Source organism: Aulonocara stuartgranti (genome assembly GCF_965226115.1).
Source record: "Aulonocara stuartgranti genome assembly, chromosome: 23".
Classification (NCBI taxonomy): Eukaryota; Metazoa; Chordata; class Actinopteri; order Cichliformes; family Cichlidae; genus Aulonocara; species Aulonocara stuartgranti.
Window position 1 is genome coordinate 32,849,175 of NC_138958.1, and position 19,611 is coordinate 32,868,785.

The 19,611-nt window shown below is 42.5% G+C and overlaps 1 protein-coding gene across 3 annotated transcripts in view; it reads left to right on the forward strand.

The window, feature by feature from the left end:
• Positions 1 to 19,611, forward strand: part of abcc4 (ATP binding cassette subfamily C member 4 (PEL blood group)) — a 56,039-nt gene that overhangs the window by 24,787 nt on the left and 11,641 nt on the right. For all 3 annotated transcript variants that reach the window (XM_082522854.1, XM_082522853.1, XM_082522852.1), the window contains 6 exons: positions 33 to 122; positions 1,661 to 1,852; positions 4,576 to 4,670; positions 5,096 to 5,182; positions 6,028 to 6,124; positions 19,219 to 19,416. In XM_082522854.1, the coding sequence (XP_082378980.1) occupies positions 33 to 122; positions 1,661 to 1,852; positions 4,576 to 4,670; positions 5,096 to 5,182; positions 6,028 to 6,124; positions 19,219 to 19,416 (759 nt within the window). The remainder of the gene's footprint in view (positions 1 to 32; positions 123 to 1,660; positions 1,853 to 4,575; positions 4,671 to 5,095; positions 5,183 to 6,027; positions 6,125 to 19,218; positions 19,417 to 19,611) is intronic.

Consider the following 19,611-nt stretch of genomic DNA (forward strand, 5'->3'; position numbering starts at 1 on the left):
TTTCTGATGTAAGATTTTTATTCTCTTTGCAGAGTTTGGATGCTGTATCTCTCCAGAGCATCTCACTCACACTCAGCTCGAATCAGCTGTTGGCTGTAATTGGACCGGTGGGAGCTGGAAAGGTAAGACATCTACTCGTGTTGCTGTGTAATCTATTTTCTTTGTCTTACTCATGCCATACTAGAGATGGACCGATCCGATATTACGTATCGGTATCGGTCCGATACTGACCTAAATGACTGGATCGGATATCGGAGAAAAATAAAAAATGTAATCCGATCCATTAAATATCACGAAAGCACCTCACAAAACTTGCAACACGCCGTAACTCACCTCAGAAAGTTAGCATGTCGGAGCAGTATGCATCACGTGATAGAGCGGCTGGGGACCTGTGGTCTGGATAGCATTTGGAGCTTCGCTAGCAACCTGGCATTTCATCTCCGACAAAGTTATCCCCGAGAGAAGTAAAGCAAGTGTGTAAGTCCATCTCTGAATGTTTGTAAAGCATTCCTGCGTTAAGCTTAACGAGCGACTGCCTCTCGCTCTCCGGCTGCTACTTCAATCGTGAAACTGCTTAAATGATCAGCTGATCGGCTTTTCTGTCGCGAGTCCGTCTTTGTTTTTGGCCCACTTTGCACCAGAAAGAGGAAACCAGCGGCTGAACAACAGCAGCACGTTTAAGCTTGATAAGCTGTTGTTAGAATTTATTTAATATTACTTTCTACACCAGGATCTTTTTCTATGTAGCTGACGCTGGTAACTGTGCAGGGGCGGATCTAGCAAAGTTTAGCCAGGGGGGCCGATAGGGCATTAACAGGGAAAAGGGGGCACAAAGACATACTTTTCTTTCTTATTCTCATTTAAAATGTCTAGCTTTTAATAAATAATTATCTGACACCCAAAGTTTTAATTTGATGTAAAATGAATAGAAGTCAATTACTGTATATAGTGACTATTAAGTCTAATATATATACCCTAGTAAGCTATAGTACTTTTTCCTTTGGGAAGGTACCATCTGTGCAGTCTGCAATTTTGTTGAAGAAAGATGTTGAATCTATTTAATATTTCTTGAAAAATAATTGATTTCTGTGCATTTTTTTTCACACTGCATCAAATTAAGGTTGATTACGTCGATTAAGCATCATGAGGTGGAGCGTGAGGGGTGGTTCCCTATTTTTTATTTATTTATTTTTGTTGTTGCTGGGAGTTGGAACCCTATTAGTTAGGTTGCTTAATATTTACGCTAAGTACTCTTTAAAATACCAGAATAGGGAGGATGGTGTAGGTCTAAGTTTATTAGATTGATCAGTATTGCTGAACTATGAAATATTTTTTTTGTATACAGGTATAACAGAATAGCTTTAGTGTAGTTGTTGTTTTAAACTTGAGTATGAACTTGCAGACTTGCAAAATGCAGCAAGATATTTTAAAAAACAGTTTTGTTGATTAAAAAACACTATATCGGATTCATATCGGTATCGGCAGATATCCAAATTTATGATATCGGTATCGGTATCGGACATAAAAAAGTGGTATCGTGCCATCTCTATGCCATACGTGCTGTTATATAAAGCACTTTGAGTACTCAAAGTAGAAAAACGCTATATAAAAACCAGTCCATTTACCGCATCTGTGCTTTACCTTCTACCATCACTATCAGTCATCCCTGCTGAGCTCCATCCTGGGCGAACTTCCAGCTGAAAAAGGGGTGCTGAGAGTCAAAGGACAGTTGACCTACGCAGCCCAGCAGCCATGGGTCTTCCCTGGAACAATTCGCAGCAACATCCTTTTTGGAAAAGAGCTGAACCCCCAGAAGTACGAGAGAGTCATCAGAGCCTGTGCTCTAAAGAGGGTGAGAGATTTGCATTTGCAGTTCACAAAGTACTCAATCATTGTTATGTGCATGATTGAGCCTTTAGAAACAGAGAAAAGGGTGATGAATAACTCCAAAGTTGCACTGGATCTTGTTTTGTTGTTTTGTTTTTTTTCAGTGAAATCAGGTCCCGAAGCAACTACACTTTCCTCTGTTTGAGGAGTCTAATACTAATTCAATGTGAAAACACATTTGATGACTTTACTTTGTCAAAAGCAGCGTTGGTATGCATCACCTGTGCCAGCGTGTGTCACGCCCTTTCTCTTGCACCGACTCTGTTCCTGTGTGGTGCTGCTAGTACGTTCCCTCTTCATTGTCAGGAGCAGAGATGGGCAGTAACATGTTACTGTAATCAGATTACCTTTTTCAAGTAACAAGTAATGTAACGGATTACTATTGCAAAACCGGTAATTAGATTACCGTTGTTTAAATATTAAACAAATTTCTTCCAGTCAGAGAATGTTGCATATAATTAAATTTTTGCTTGATGCATAAAGTTAGAAGATTAAAACTAATAAAACAAGTTTAAAAAAGATACTTTTCCATTTGATTACATTTTGTATGATGGATTATGCAGAAAAAGTAGAATTGGGCTGAAAGATCTATCGCTTTATCAGGTTTTTTTCAGGTTGAAAATCGTGTTTTTAAAAATTAACTAAGTACCTAAGTAATTAATTACTTTTGAAAATAAGTAATCGGTAAAGTAACGGGATTACCTTTTTGGGGAAGTAATCAGTAATTAGTTACTGATTACTTTTTTCAAGTAACTTGACCAACACTGGTCAGGGGTATGAAAATACTTTGGTGTCATGTTTGTTGGAAAGGGAGGATTTGTGTTTCAGGATTAGTGAAACTTCACCCAGTCTGTTGATCACGAAGGTCTCAATAAATGAGATGGGACCTGTGTTTGTTTGACTCTGTGATACTGCAGAATAATGAGACAGGAAAAGTTTTCTAAGCTTTATTAGACAGATGACTTCCTGTGTCAGCAGCAGCGTTTTTCTTAATGTTCCTTAAAAGAAACCAGCTGCTGTCACCTTTATGTGAGTCTTAACAGGCTGCTTTTGGCTGTATAACAATATGGTTTCAGGGTTTACTGGGGTTGAAAAGCAAGATTTAGCTGCAGGTTGATCACATAAATTCACTCGATCTGCTGTGTTATAACAACTTCCTTGGCAGAGGTAATATTTTTGGTAGTGTTTACGGACAGAGTGACGCACATGCTAACACATAGTTCAAAGTTTTGAGTGAATACTGAGTGGGGTCATCTTTTTCATGTGCAGGCTATATCCTCACAGTTAAACTGGGCTTGATTGGAGTCAGTTTGGCAATAGCACTCTGATGGCAGAATGTTGTCGTCTCTCTGCAGTCAGTCAGAAAATTTGCCTACTGTTAAGTGAGCTGGGACTTCTTGTTCCTAGTAATCCTAGAGTATTTTCCTTCCATCCAGGATCTTCTCATTATCCAGATAAAATATGGTGTCAGTGTATCACCAAACCCAAGGTCACCAATCTGCTGAGAAAGATGGCAACATAGATTTTTGGATGAGTGAGTGTGTAGACTGTAGACAGTCTAGAAACAAGCTGACTTGGTTCTGTTCATAAAGCTACTGAAAATAATGAGTCATAGATGGCAGCACTACTTTTTCTTACTATATGCTAATTGTAAGTGAATGGTACCGAGTGACTCGACTGCAGAGGTCTGAGTGCAGAGAGGATTGAGAGTCCAACTTTCGTCCTGTTGTATTCGTCTCAGCATTTCTCATCTTTGTTTTTATGATCACTTATTGCTTACTTTTATGTAGTTTTACAACAAGATTTGCATGTCTGCACTTTTGCAAATGACTGATATAACGGCTGCACTGCAGTGAGCCCTTGTTAATCTGCCTGCAGCAGAGGTTTCACATGCTGTGCTCAGTAGATGAGTTACTTGTGAGTCATGGTACTGTGCGCAATAAACAAAGTAAAACAAAAACAAATTCTGCTCTGACAAGAGCATCTTATCTAATCTGTGACTTGTAAAGGGCTAGAAATGATTTGATAGTCTCATGAATAGCTTTGTCATCAAGATGCTCAGTCACTCAATGTTCTGACTTAGTCATTGTGAAAGGTTAGGTATTTTACATTAGCGGGGTTACTGTTTAAACTGTTTGCTTTGTTTTCTTCTCATTTATACACACACTTGTACATTTGTATAAAACAAACGGGGCTAGTGTCGCTGTGTCATTCATCTTTGCACAAAGGTTGGGTGGCATTTTTATCATGGAGTCAGCATATTATTGAATATCAAAAGGAATATTAATAATAATATTAAGGGTTTTTTTGTTTTTCAAATTGCAGTTGTGCCTTTGTGCTGGTAATTGTTGTACTCTGCAGCAACAACAAAGCCATAATAAGACAGGGCTGTCTTATTATGAAACTCCAGGCCTCAAGGGCCGGTGTCCTGCAGGTTTTAGATATCACCCTGGGTCTACACACCTGAATCGAACAACTAGTTCATTACCAGGCCTCTGGATAACTTCAAGACATGTTGAGGAGGTAATTTAGTCATTGAAATTAGCTGTGTTGGATCAAGTAAACATCTAAAACCTGCAGGACACCGGCCCTCGAGGCCTGGAGTTGGACACCCCTGCAATAATACATGCTCTTCTTCCCATGGTACTGTATAGTGCAGTAATAAAACTCTGCTGCCCATACATCCAGGATCTGGAGCTACTCCCAGATGGAGACCAGACACTGATTGGGGACAGAGGAGCTACACTCAGCGGAGGACAGAAAGCGCGTGTCAACCTGGCCAGGTAGTTTGACAGAGAACCAGACTGCTTTATTGTGTTCACCCAGATATTCATGACTGCTGTTAGGTTGCACATTAGTTTTTGTTTTGCTAGTAGCAGTAAATGATACACATGAAATGTCAGCATAGATTTCCCTTTAGGCAGAAAAACTTTAAAGGAACAGGAATGGACAGGTTTTAAAGGAAGGTGCAGCAGACTGTTTCCTGGCAACACCTAAGATGGTATTGACACAGTAAATGCATGCACGAATGGATCGCGTTCTTTTAGTCGTCTTGAATTAAAGCACTCCGTGAGCCAAAAGTAATGATAATCAAAAAACAACAGAAGACCTTCTCACTTTTAGATGACGGTAAAAAGACATCTCATTGTTGCTATGAAGCCTGATGCTGCAGCTACTGTAAAAAAGGGATTCATGCTTTTGATTTCAGGGCTGTGTATCAGGATGCAGACATCTATATTCTGGATGACCCACTCAGTGCTGTGGATGCAGAGGTGGGGCGGCACCTCTTTGAGCAGTGAGTGACTCAGTTAAAATCATTTCAGCATTTATGACTCAATCTGTCTGCAAAGAATGTGTGGTTGTTTTTGATGCACACATTTACAATAATGTGCAAAAGTCTTGCACAAGACTGGACAAGACTGGATATTTAGCTTCCATGGAGCCAGACTAAAGAGTAGTTCTGCAGGCTTTCTGGACGTTTTCTAAGTTTTCTTTGAGTGTTCTTTTGTGTCTACACATGATTATTTGGCAAAGAACAAAAAAACTTCAGGCAACCCTTGCTTTAAGAAGTGGCTTGGAATGGCTATATTGTTTAATCAAAATTCTGCAAAACAGGTTTCTGTCCTTGCTATTCATCCTTCTGTTAGCAGTCACATCACAGGTCAGGGGTGGGGTTAAGCCCCTTACTGGAAGAATACATCAAAGCTGGAAATCGTTCAGTGTCTCCTCCCCAGCAGGAGAAAGTTTCTATTCTTGTGCATGATGTAACACATGCACTTGTGTTTTTGGCTTTTGGCAGAAGTTTTAACCTGAGCGATGGATGTTTAGCAGTGCACCATTGTTTAATGTTGTTTTTATAGCTTTAGCACTGGACACAGTGCTTTGAAACAAAAATACATCAGAAGTGAAAACTGACAAAAGCTTTGCATGTGTTGGGCTAAGCCAGGAAGGGGTGCGGGACTACCAGTGTCAGGCAGACAATTGAACTTGACCCCAAACTTCCTGTTACACTCTTCCTCTTAGATAACATACAAACTTTTTAACTGTACTAAGGAAGGAGAAAATCCTTTGACAGTGTTTGACGTTTTTATGTGAAACTGAAACAAACTGGAATGAGAGGAAATGTTTTTCTTGTATCAGATGCATCTGTGGCTTGCTGAAGAACAAGCTTCGCATCCTGGTCACCCATCAGCTTCAGTACCTGAAGGCAGCTAACCAGATTGTTGTCCTGAAAGAGGTTAGTGCAGATGAAATCATCCCTGTGTACCAAACTTGTATCTGAGCACTGTGTTTACCTTCAGCTATTACATTTCAGCGCAAAAGACATGCTGTGGAATAGAGCCAGAGATTAGTAACAAGTGTGATTCGGTGCAAAGAGGTCTATTAACACATAGTGAGTGAGAAAGGTGACTAAAGAGAAATACTTAATGCATCATGGGAATCCTTAAGCAACCTATGTCTATTGCAGCATAACTAAGGGAGGATTCAGCGTCACCTGGTCCAGCCCTAACTATATGCTTTAGCAAAAAGGAAAGTTTTAAGCCTAATCTTAAGAGTAGAGATAGTGTCTGTCTCCCGAATCCAAACTGGAAGCTGGTTCCACAGAAGAGGGGCCTGAAAACTGAAGGCTCTGCCTCCCATTCTACTTTTAAATACTCTAGGAACAACAAGTAGGCCTGCAGTGTGACAGTGAAGTGCTCTAATGGGGTGATACTACAAGGTCATTAAGATAAGATGGGGCCTTGTATGTGAGGAGCAGTATTTTGAATTCAATTCTGGATAAAAGATTATTTCAGATTAATAAAAGGATTCATCTGAAATAATCACTATACTGCAAACACTGTGGATCAGCCTTGAATAGTCTTATAGAAGATTGCTCTGAACTTTTGTTTCTGAGTGTTCTCTGGTACCACCTTCAGGTCAGTTATCAGCTTTGCACACAAGATATTAGATCAGGGGTGTCAAACTCATTTTAGTTCAGGGGCCACATGGAGAAAAGTCTATTCTCAAGTGGGCCGTACTGGTAAAATCATTGTGTGTGTATATATAACTTAAAAACAACAACTTCAGATTGTTTTCTTTGTTTTAATACGATCAACATAAAAATAAAGCTAGAGCCTGTGGACCGTATGTTCAAAATAGTACAGGCACAACATAGCTATTAATCATAAAACATCTCAAGTTATTTGAAAATTCTGAGGACAAAGAACACACAAACACACAGTGCCTCAGTGATTCACAGAACTGATTCACAGATCACAGAACTATATCAGGGTGTCACTTCGCAGGCAGCAACGTAGATAAAAATAATGAAATCCTGTTCCCCAAACAAGTACAAGAACCACAGAATAGGTTAAATTTATAAATCAAATATAATCAATTAGAAACAGTCTCACATCAACATAAAAATATATAAACATAAAGCTGGAGCCTGAGGACAGTGTGTCCAAAAGCACAATATAGCTATTAATTACAAAACACCTCAAGTTATTTGAAAATTCTGAGGACAAAGAACACAGTGATTCACAGAAGTAAATCACAGATCACAGAAATACATCAGGGTGTCTCATGCAGCACTTTCAGTGGGGTTACATAGTTTATTTGACTTCTGATACCTGGCATCTTTTTGCTTTCACCAACTCATCAATATCAGGCTTCACATCCTGAGTGGCAGCTAACTTTAGGATGTGATTCAAGTGCCTGTGCGTGAGCCTTGAGCGCAGTTTTGTTTTATTTACGCTCATTACAGAGAAAACTTGCTCACAAAGATACGTGGTTCCGAACATGCACAACAGTTTTGCAGCGAGGGCTGTCAAGTTGGGGTAACCTGGCAAGAGATTCTGATAGAATGTGTTCAAGCCAACTGCGGCAAATTTGCCCTTCAAATCCGAGTCACACTGCAAGTCTATTATTTCAAGTTGGATCCTGACGGGCAGATCAAAGGGATTCACGGTGAACGGCGAGCAAAAAACTTTGAAGTCGTTCTCCAGTTCACCAAAAATCTGAAATCGTTGCTCAAACTCTAGTAACAGTCCCGTTATTTTATCTTTAAACCGCTTCATATCTGCCACATCTGTTCCGTTATTTGAGGTTAAGGATGTTATTTGACTGGAGGCATAACTCACAGACACACGAGACGCGCCATTACTCCAATGAGTGTCCTTTATTATTTTTCATCCCCCCCCACAACAACAACCCAGCAGAAACGTTCCTACCACTTAACATTTACCTGATACTACATCCCCCCCTACTAAATAGGATGTGATGCTGGAATATAACCAAGAAAACAGATTAGACCCGCACGCTTTAAAGTATACTATTACTATGTCCTTGTGCTTTATCTGGTAACAGCTTGTTTACTGAACTCGCTTGGTTTCAAACCAGACTACTCAGAATGTCCAAAAATAAACTCTCAAAGTATACAACTCTGAACACTAAGCATAAGTGCACATTTCTGAACTATTCGGTGCAGCTACAAACAACATGTTTAAACAGTGCAACCATTTGCTTTATTTCTCATTGTCTCTATGAGGGATGGGGTAGACTACCCAGCCCTCAGCCTGAGTGTGGGGATTATTCTGCCCCATTGCTCACTCAGTTCCAAGCCCTATGAGCAAACATAGTCTTTTAGGTATGCTGGAGGCCTCCTAGACCTGGGTTGGATTTGGCTCCCAGCTTCAGGAGTCTGCTGGCTGGCCTCCTGTGAGATAGTGTCGGTTCCAGACACTATCTGTGCAGCTGGAACAGAGTTCTCAGGTGAAGCCTCTGGTGGATCGCCAGAAATCTCCGGTGCCCCAGGTGTCCATGTAAGATGATAACGGTTTCTTCTCAGTGTGCCCTTTGCTGTCTCGATGATGTAGGACCTCGGTGAGCCTGCCATGGACACGACTGTCCCTCTAGTATCCATGTCTGAGAACCACACTTTGTCTCCAGGATTGAGCTGTAGCATATCATGTGCTCTGTGTCTGCGGTTGTAGTTTTGTCTTTGTTTTTGTCTGTACGATTGTTCTATAGCTTTGAGCTTGTCTGTGTCCGTACCTCTTGGATTTAGCTGTGATGGGATGACAGGAATAGTTGTCCTTATCCTTCTACCCATGAGAAGCTTCGTTGGGCTGTAGCCATTTGCCAATGGAATGGCCCGGTATGCCATAAGGGCGAGATAGGGATCGCCAGACTTTTTAAGAAGACTTTTGATGGTCCTGACTGCCCTCTCGGCCTCCCCATTGCTCTGAGGGAAGTGGGGACTGGATGTCTCATGGCTAAAACCCCATTCTTGTGCAAATCTTTTGAAGGAATCAGGCGAAAACTGAGGTCCATTATCAGAGCGAACCCGCTCTGGTATGCCATGACGTGCAAAGATTGATTTACAGTGCTCGATCACTGCCTCTGATGTTGTAGATGTCAGTTTGGCAACTTCGAAGAATCTGGAAAAGTAATCCACAATGACCAGGTACTGTTTATTCTCAATCTGGAACGGATCAGTTCCCACCATGGCCCACGGTCTTTGTGGGAACTCGGTAGGTAGCATGGTTTCTTTGTGGTTAGTCCGCTCACGGCAGCAAGTGTCACAGGTCCCAATCACTTTTATCAGCTCACTGCTCAGGCCTGGCCACCAAACAGATTGTTTAGCTCTCTCTCTGCATTTCGTTATTCCTAGGTGTCCCTCATGTAGTTTAGACAGAATGTCTGCTCTGAGTGATGTGGGAATCACTATTCTGCTCTGATAAAGAAGCAAACCATTGTGGACTGTGAGGTCACCTGAAAACGGCAGATAAGGCTGGAAAACCCTTTCAATGGAGTACTTATCTGGCCATCCTTCCACACAGAACTTCTTCAGCTGGCTTAGAATGCTGTCCTGATGTGTCTGGATTTCTCTGAGTCGTGGCTCTGTGGCTGGCAGGCTTGCTATGACGGACTCCACATACAAGTTGATTTCTTCCTCCAGCAAACCCTCAGTTGTGTCACATACAGGAGCTTTGGACAGTACATCTGCTGTTGCAATGTCTCTACCAGGAACATGAGATATGGTATAAGAGAACCTCATCAATCGCATGCGTAGATGTTGTATACGAGGTGGAAGCTCGTCCAGGCCCTTGGAGCCAAGCAACGAGACCAGAGGTTTGTGGCATGTAAGACTGCTTTCTTCCATTTGCGCAACATCTCTAAAATTAGAAATATCCTGTCTCAGAGTGACGCTGAAAAACTAGTTCATGCATTTATTACTTCCAGGCTGGACTACTGTAATTCATTATTATCAGGATGTCCAAAAAACTCGCTGAAAAGCCTTCAACTAATCCAAAATGCTGCAGCAAGAGTCCTGACAGGGACTAGAAAGAGAGAGCATATTTCTCCTGTTTTGGCTTCCCTTCATTGGCTTCCTGTTAAATCCAGAATTGAATTCAAAATCCTGCTCCTCACATACAAGGTCTTAAATAATCAGGCCCCATCTTATCTTAATGACCTTGTAGTACCATATCACCCTATTAGAGCACTTCGCTCTCGCTCTGCAGGCCTACTTGTTGTTCCTAGAGTATTTAAAAGTAGAATGGGAGGCAGAGCCTTCAGTTTTCAGGCCCCTCTTCTGTGGAACCAGCTTCCAGTTTGGATTCGGGAGACAGACACTATCTCTACTTTTAAGATTAGGCTTAAAACTTTCCTTTTTGCTAAAGCATATAGTTAGGGCTGGACCAGGTGACCCTGAATCCTCCCTTAGTTATGCTGCAATAGATGTAGGCTGCCGGGGGATTCCCATGATGCATTGAGTTTTTCCTTTCCAGTCACCTTTCTCACTCACTATGTATTAATAGACCTCTCTGCATTGAATCATATCTGTTATTAACCTCTGTCTCTCTTCCACAGCATGTCTTTATCCTGTCTTCCTTCTCTCACCCCAACCGGTCGGAGCAGATGGCCGCCCCTCCCTGAGCCTGGTTCTGCCGGAGGTTTCTTCCTGTTAAAAGGGAGTTTTTCCTTCCCACTGTCGCCAAAGTGCTTGCTCATAGGGGGTCATATGATTGTTGGGTTTTTCTCTGTATCTATGAAGCGCCTTGAGGCAACTTTTGTTGTGATTTGGCGCTATATAAATAAAATTGAATTGAAAATTGAATTGAATTGGTCTGTTTCAATGTGGAATGTCTTCCCAATTAGGAACTCTGCAAACCTCTCACAGGCCCATGTTGAAGCGAGGGCCTCCTTCTCAATTTGAGCATATCGCTGCTCAGTCGCGCTGAGAGCTTTTGAAGCGTATGCTACTGGTTTCCACCCTAGATCGGCGTGCCGCTGGAGAAGCACTGCTCCCAAGCCATACGAAGATGAATCAGCTGATACGCACGTTTCAGCATTTGGATCATACAGAGCAAACCCTGGGGGTGTTGTCAGTTCTTTTTTGATGCCATCGAAAGCCTGCTGCTGCTGTGGCCCCCATGACCACAGGTTGGCCTTCTTCAGCAGATCTCTTAGGGGGCACGTTTTTTCCGCCAGGTGAGGAAGAAACTTTCCTAGGTGATTCACCATGCCCAGGAAGCGTCTCACCTCACTTATGTTGCTGGGCTCATCCATGGAACTCACGGCATGCACCTTGTCAGGATCTGCGCTAACCCCCGATGCCTCAATGACCTGCCCCAGGAACTTTATCCTGTTCTTGTAGAACTCACACTTGTCGTTCAATGTTACTCCAGCCTCCTGCAGTCGAACCAGTGCTTTTCGAAGTCTCTCATCATGCTCTCCTTGTGACGTCCCCCAGATGAGCACATCATCCATCTGGCAGAGGACTCCTTCTAAGCCCTCAAGAATGCGTGCCATCCGTTTCTGGAAGTGTTCTGCGGCTGATGAGATTCCAAAGCACAGACGAATGTAACAATACCGACCAAAAGGTGTAATAAAGGTCGTGAGCAAAGAAGAGTCCCTGGATAAGGGAATCTGCCAAAATCATGCATTGGCATCCAGCTTTGAAAACACTTTTGCTCCTGCAAGCTGTCCTAGTGTGTGTTCTACTGAAGGGAGTGGATGCTTCTCTCTCATGACATATTTGTTTAGTTCAGTGAGATCGCTGCATATTCTCACTTTGCCTGTGCGCTTAGGAACCACCACCATAGGCGCGCACCAATCAGTGGGCTCCTCCACCTTGGAAATGACACCCTGCTGCTCCATCCTGTTCAGCTCTTCTTTAACCTTTGGTAAGAGTGGAAGGGAGATTCGCCTAGGGGTCGAGAGGGAAAACGGCTGTGCCTCTGGTTTCAGAGCAATATTGTACTCCCCCTCCATTTTGCCTAAGCCGCTGAAAAGCTTGGGGAATTCTTCTTTGACAGCGTCAATAGAGTCTAAGCTAATATGATTCACTCTAGCAACCAGCTGTAGTGCCACTGCAGCATGCCCGCTCAGCAGCGGTGTGCATAAACCCTGTACGACATAAATGTCTTCTTTGGTTTTGTGGTTGTTCTTGCTGAGAGTGGCTGTGAACATGCCTTTTACCTTCAGACGTGTTCCTCCTGGGCCCTGCAGAACCCTTTTGGGCTTATCCAATCTCCCCAACTGATGCTGTGTGTAGAAAGTCTCTGGGACTGCTGTGACATCCGCTCTGGTGTCGATTTTAAAGAGTGTGTTGTATTTGTCCACATGTATCTCTGTTACCCATGGACTCTCTTTGGTGTCCGCAGAGAGGGAACCCAAGAAAGCGACCTCATCATCTGTATCGCTGTTCTCTGAAACTGTTGCAGCATTGACTTCACACAGTTTTTTGTTTCTGCACATCCAGGCAAAATGTCCTTTTTTTCTTACAGTAATTACATGCGGCTTCCATCGCAGGGCATTGTTGAAGATTGTGACCTTTTATGTCTCCACATCTTCTGCATTGTGTCTTTTTTTTCTTTCTGTGTTTTGGCGGTTTGTTTATGTAGCGGTGTCAGCTGCTTGGGACGTGCCCCTTCTTGCCGTTTAGCATGGACGCGGTTCAGTTGTGAGTTGGTAATATCCATTTTAAAGTTAGTGCTTAGCATCTCTTGTTGCTTCTTTACAAGCTCACTTTGTCGGGCTCTGTTAAGCGCTTTCTCTAGCGTTAGTTCTGGATCCATTTGTAGCTGTTCTGACAATCGTTTGTCTTTCAGACCCACGACAAATCTGTCTCGCACCATTTTGTCATGCAAAGTCCCGTATCCACAATGTTCTGCCAGACAATGCAGTGCAGTATGGAAGTTGTCAACTGACTCACCCGTCTCTTGTTGGCGCTGGTTAAACTTCGCTCGCTCAAATATGATGTTTCTTCAGGCTACGAAGTGAGCATCCAACCTCCTTTTAACGGTCTCATAATCGCTCGCCTCTTCGGGAGTCAGGTGCAGGGATACCAATATGTCCTCTGCCTCCTCGCCCATAGTGTAGATAAGGGCGTTCACTTGATTTTCGTCCGCTTGCGTCTCCAATCCAGACGCGATGCAAAAAAAAAAAAGCTTTATCCATTTGGTCCAGTCGTCGGACCTAAAAGTGAACTTCTCCGGCGGGGTGACTTGAAACTGACTCATGACGCCACGTCTCTTTTCGCGCAGCTCCTCTATGGCCGACCTTTAACCTGGCACCGACGCCGAAACCTTTCACTTATGCCCAACTAACGTTTCCAGTTGTCTTCTGACACCATGTTCCGTTATTTGAGGTTATGGATGTTATTTGACTGGAGGCATAACTCACAGACACACGAGACGCGCCATTACTCCAATGAGTGTCCTTTATTATTTTTCATCCCCCCCCACAACAACAACCCAGCAGAAACGTTCCTACCACTTAACATTTACCTGATACTACAACATCGTGCACACATTTTTCGGACAGGGGAAGTGAGCTGCATCACCACCAGCGAGCTGCGTCTCCCACAATAACAGCTTCAACTTGAAAGAACGTATGCTGTCATAATACTGCGTGACAACTTTGTTGCGTCCTTGCAGCTGTTTGTTCAAGTTATTCAGGTGCTCTGTAACATCCACCATAAATGCAAGGTCCTGCATCCATTCTGCGGAATGAAATTCTAACACTGGTTTGCCCTTTTCTTCCATAAACTTTTCAATTTCTTCTCGTAAATCAAAGAAACGCCTCAGCACAGCACCTCGGCTCAACCATCTTACCTCAGTGTGGTATGGCAGGCCATAGATGTGGTCTTTCTCTCTGAGAAGACTGTCAAACTGACGGTGATTGAGGCTTCTGGATCGGATGAAATTAACAGTTTGGATGACCACCTTCATGACGTTATCCATTTTCAGTGACTTGTAACACAAAGCCTCCTGGTGCAAAATACAGTGAAAAGTCCAAAAATCACGTCCTCCATTTGCAGATTGCACTTTATCTCTGAACTTTTTTACAATGCCTGCTTTCTTCCCGATCATTGAGGGCGCACCATCTGTAGCCAGGCTGACAGCGCGGGACCAGTCCACCAGAGGTGTGGACTCGAGTCACATGACTTGGACTCGAGTCATTAATTTTATGACTTTAGACTTGACTTGAAAAAATGTTCTAAGACTTGTGACTTGACTTGGACTTTTACACCAATGACTTGGGACTTGAATTGGACTTGAACCGGTTTACTTGAAAAGACTTGATATTTTACCCCAAATATAAAATTTAACATGCATATTATATAGAGATTGAAAATGTGACGTCATTCACGGGTAGAACCGCAAAGGATTCTGGGAACTCGTGGCAAGCGGTACTAGCGCACGCAGGCTTTCAATTAAAATCAGTTATACAGCGATAAAAAGAAACACAAAAATGGCAAGAAGCTGTTGTATTATTAACTGCAATAGCCGGTCGCATGACAGCCACGGGAAGCCGACGGGTAAAGAGATCGGTTGTTATCGGATTACGTCGTTGAAGAGAAATTGTTCAAGCCATGTTTCCGAAGTAACAAAGACGCGACGGATGGCCTGGATTGCAGCCATTCAAAGATCAAATATAACGTCCCAGAACACTCCAGCTCACAGGTTAGTCTGCTCCAAGCATTTACACGAAGGTCAGTGTTTTTTAGTACTTAATACGTCATTTTCATAACATAATTAGTGATATAGGTTACAAGCAAGTCTGGCGCTGAACAGAAATTGTCGCGCTATGCTCCTTTATTTATTGTGCATAAATAGTGAATTGTCCTGACACAATATTGCGTTTCGCTTCTGTTATTATGGTACACTGACAAAAACATATACTTTTATTCACAGGATAAAACAGGTTTTTTGTATCACTAATTGCCCAGTACGATTACAGCATACAATATTGTTGTCACTGCTACATTTCTGTGATGGGTACCAGAAATTATTTCCACTACTAATTAATTACCGTTGAGCTCAAAGGTCCTATTAATAAACGGTTAAGGAATGTGTATTTATGACGACAATTTGTGAGACTGGTAAACTTATGATACGTACGATGGTCTTTCGTTCTACACGGTGCATTTCAAGGTCCTGCACCCATCTGTCGGTAAACTGTACCTGGGCTTGTTGCAGTGACCGGAAGTTACTAAACTTCATGAGTGTATGCACTCACTCCAAGAACCGTATGATTATAAATATGCATATAAATATGCTAAGATGAGATAGCTGACTTCATCTAACTAGCAAATGTTGTCCAGGCTACGTTGGTGATACAGTTTTTTTTTTAATGTGTATGATATTTTTGTCATGCGATTTTAAAGCCGGTCCTACAACCGCATCCAAGAATAACATGCAGCTTATCTCAGAACTGTCGGTGAAAATTATTCTTGGAGCTAGGTTTAATTGAGCTGCATTTTAAAGAGGTGCAATTTCACAATTTGTGTATATTTTCTAAGTTCACTATTTTGTCATGTGTTGAGAAAAACACAGATTTTAAAATTACATGGTCTAATATTTACATTTAGCATAACTGCAACATTATTTTTTCGTTTTTTTTTTTAAAGACTCAAAAGGACTTGAAATTCAAAGTTTCAGACTTGTGACTTGACTCGGACTTTTACACCAGTGACTTGAGACTCGACTCTGACTTGCCTGACATTACTTGAGACTTGACTTGAGACTTGAGGATAAAGACTTGAGACTTACTTGAGACTTGCAAAACAATGACTTGGTCCCACCTCTGCAGTCCACTCCGACCCTGTCCAGCGCACCGACGAGTGCGGTGAAAATATCAGCTGCGGTTAGGGTTGCCAACCGTCCCTTAAAAAACGGAATCGTCCCGTATTTAGAAACAAAAGTACACGTCCCGTATTGAGCTAATAAGGGACGCACTTTGTCCCGTAATACAGTGAGAATCAAAAGTAGTCTATAAATGTTAATGGAATTAACGCTTTGTTTGAAAACATAATTCCCAGCCCCTCTCCTGCTTTGTGACCAATGAGCTGACAGCACACTTATGACAATTCGAGTATGACAATTCAGATTACCGCTTATCTCATTGGTCGAGGAAAGGTCGCTTGCGGAGAAAATACCGGAAGACAACAGATGACCACAACAACAAGCATGGCCAACAGGGAAACAAACGCTGACACTGCGGTGCAAGTCTCGGACGACAGTACACCTAAAGCTGGGCAGACACTGTGCAATTTTTTTTCATTCACGTTATTCAGCTCCTGCTCAAACTGCACGATTGACTCACAGGGGTTAGAAGTTGGTAGGTCACGATGCAGAGTCTCACACTATACCGCCCGATGCTCTGATGAGACCTGAGTGCTCACACTGTGCCTCCATAAAATGAAGGTTATAACAGAAATTCTGTCGCTCGCTCTCCCTCTCTGTCTTTCACTCACACAGACACACCACCACCATCAACTTTGCTAAATTGAAAAACATTGATCAGGCAGCTGTGATTAAGCAGCAGTGTAAATCAAACTATTTTCACGGTTGTTGTGGTCGTGATAATTTTGTGATGCCACATCGAAAAGGCTCGGATGAGCTTTCCAAAGTTCTACAAGTTGTGCCTCCATCGCTTGGGTCCAGATCACACGCCGCACAGCCGTGCTGCTCCATCTTTTACACCGACGTTTACGTGTTAGCGCGTGAGCGGCTGTGTTGACACCCTCACGGCCGATTGATGATCGGGAGCTGGTCGTGAGGTGTTAATCGCTTCTCGTTACCCCACGTATACTACACGATGCACGATGAAGGCCAAAATCGGGCCGATCACCAAATCGGTCGCACGACTCAAAAATCGGCTCAAAATGGGCCAAAAATCGCATAGTGTAAGCCCAGCATTGGAGCAGCAATGTTTGTTCGCTCAGAGAAAGAAAAAAAGGCTGCAAAAGTACAGAGAGGAATGGGAAAAGGAAAACACCTGGCTGGAAAAGTGCACGATAACACCTTTAAAGCGCACTGCACTGTGTGCCGGCGCACTTTTTCCATAGGCATGCTTCTAGTGGTGGGCACAAGAAGAACATGAGGGGTGTGAAAGCTCAGGGAACCCTTAACCATTTTTTGTCCACCAGGCCACGGCAGAAGCAGATATGGTATGTAAACATTGGTTTGTTTTTTTAAACCCTCTGGTTAAGGTTATTATGGGCATGTGCAGTGAATATCAGCGCTATGTGGCCAGAAGTGTGATAATATAATTTATTTTGTGTAATAAACAACTGCAAGGATAGATGATTACAACAAATAGATGACTAATACATAAAAGTAATACATAGATGAATAATGATGATGAGTTAAGATGCGTAATCATGGGAACAAGTGGGTTTACAAACAGGAGCAGCTGATTAGCATTAGAAAAGCTGAAATAATACCTCAACTGAAGCCAATTGTACTATATGCACTATATGTGCACAATTACAGGAATATTTTTTGTTCTATTGCTTTCTATTAATTTATATAATTTTAAGTTAAGCAGGACAGAGTTCTTTTAAAGAAAGATTTACTTATATTCTCAAAAGTTAAGCATGACAGGCTTCTGTTTAAGAAAGAGACCTGTTTTACTGTGTTAATGTTGTCATTTTGAGCTAAAAATAAATGGCTAAATGATCATTTGTTTCCCATATGGTCATATCGCAAAGAATATGCATCTGCTTAAATCAAATTCAAGTCAAATGGTTAAAAAATAATTTCACACACAAAAAAAATAGCTACCACACTGGGAAGGGTGAAGACAACTGGGTTGCCCAGCCCTGGCCACGAGGTGTCCCTTATTTATTTTTCAGCGAGTTGGCAACCCTAGCTGTGGTCGTTGTATCTGTCATCGGTACCAACTCCACGAACTCCTCGGTGACGGTCAATGTGTCATCAACTCCGCGGATGAAAATTGCCAGTTGTGCAACATCTGTAATGTCCGTGCCTTCATCAATTGCAACTGAAAACACAATAAATGACTTTACTTTTTGCTTCAACTGGCTGTCCAAATCCGCTGAAAGATCAGAAATCCTGTCAGCAACTGTGTTTGTTGTCAGGCTGATATTTGCAAAGGCCTGGCGCTTTTCAGGGCACACAATCTCCGATGCGTTCATCATACATGTTTTTACAAATTCACCGTCACTAAATGGTTTTGAAGCTAGTGGAATTTCGTTAGCAATGAGGTAGCTAGCTTTCACTGCAGCATCACTGATGTCTCGGCTGTGAGTAAACACAGACTGCTGTTTCTTCAGACCCGCCAACAGTTCATTCACCTTCTCTCTTCTCCGCTGTCCTTGAAAGTTGTCATATTTGTCGGCATGAAGACTCACATAGTGGCGACGGAGGTTATATTCTTTTCAGCACTGCAACATGCTGGGAACACACCAAACATACAGCTTTCCCATTCACTTCCGTGAGGAGGATGACCATTTATCTTGGAACACTCTGCATCCACTTTTCTCTTTTTTGACAGAGACATATTGGGGCAATGAGGGTGCCAAAACAGATCAGGTTTAAATTTCGCGGGCAAAACAAAGTAGCTCACAATTGCTATTGCGCCATCCAATGGACACAATTGGAACAACAGTTTCTTTATTGAAAAATTGCTGCTCATTTTTATACTTTACAAAATCATCTCGCGGGCTGGATTAAACCCGTTTGCGGGCCTGATCCGGCCCGCGGGCCGTACGTTTGACACCCCTGTATTAGATCATAGACTGAAGGGGCTGCAGGGATTTATCTTTGTCTCTTCAGGAGATGTTTTCTGAAATTCAGCCACACTACTACCATTTGTAGAAAAGCACAAACAAGACTGAGTGCTGCCAAAGCAAGCTGACTGTCAACAGACTATCTGGGTGACTCGCAGGACTTTGAAGATGTAAACCGCAGTACATTTCCAAACACTACAAAGTGTGTGTTTCACATGAGGAGGTGGTGCTGCCATAGGTCTGTAAAACACAGCTGTACAATTTCCTAACACTTGGTGATATGTGTGTGTGTTTGTCAGGGTCACATGGTGGCAAAGGGAACTTACACGGAGCTTCAGCAGTCTGGATTGGACTTCACCTCCCTTCTCAAGAAGGAGGAAGAGGAGCAACAGCAGCCTCATCATGACACCCCCACCAGAACTCGAACTCTGTCTCAAAATTCAGTGCTGTCCCAGACTTCCTCTGTCCAGTCCATCAAAGATGAAGACCAGTTACCGGTTAGTGGATAATTATCAGTAAAAACAGCCTAGTTTTTAAAAAATCAGGGTTGTTTATAGGAAATGGGTCGTTTCTGCCCATCCCTAGTTTAATATCATGTTTGCTTTTCTTTCTTTTCCCCTTCCCCAATGGTCTTTAACATACAGAGCGTGCTGAACTGACACAACTTGAGCTTAGTTTGCTTTAGTCCGTTT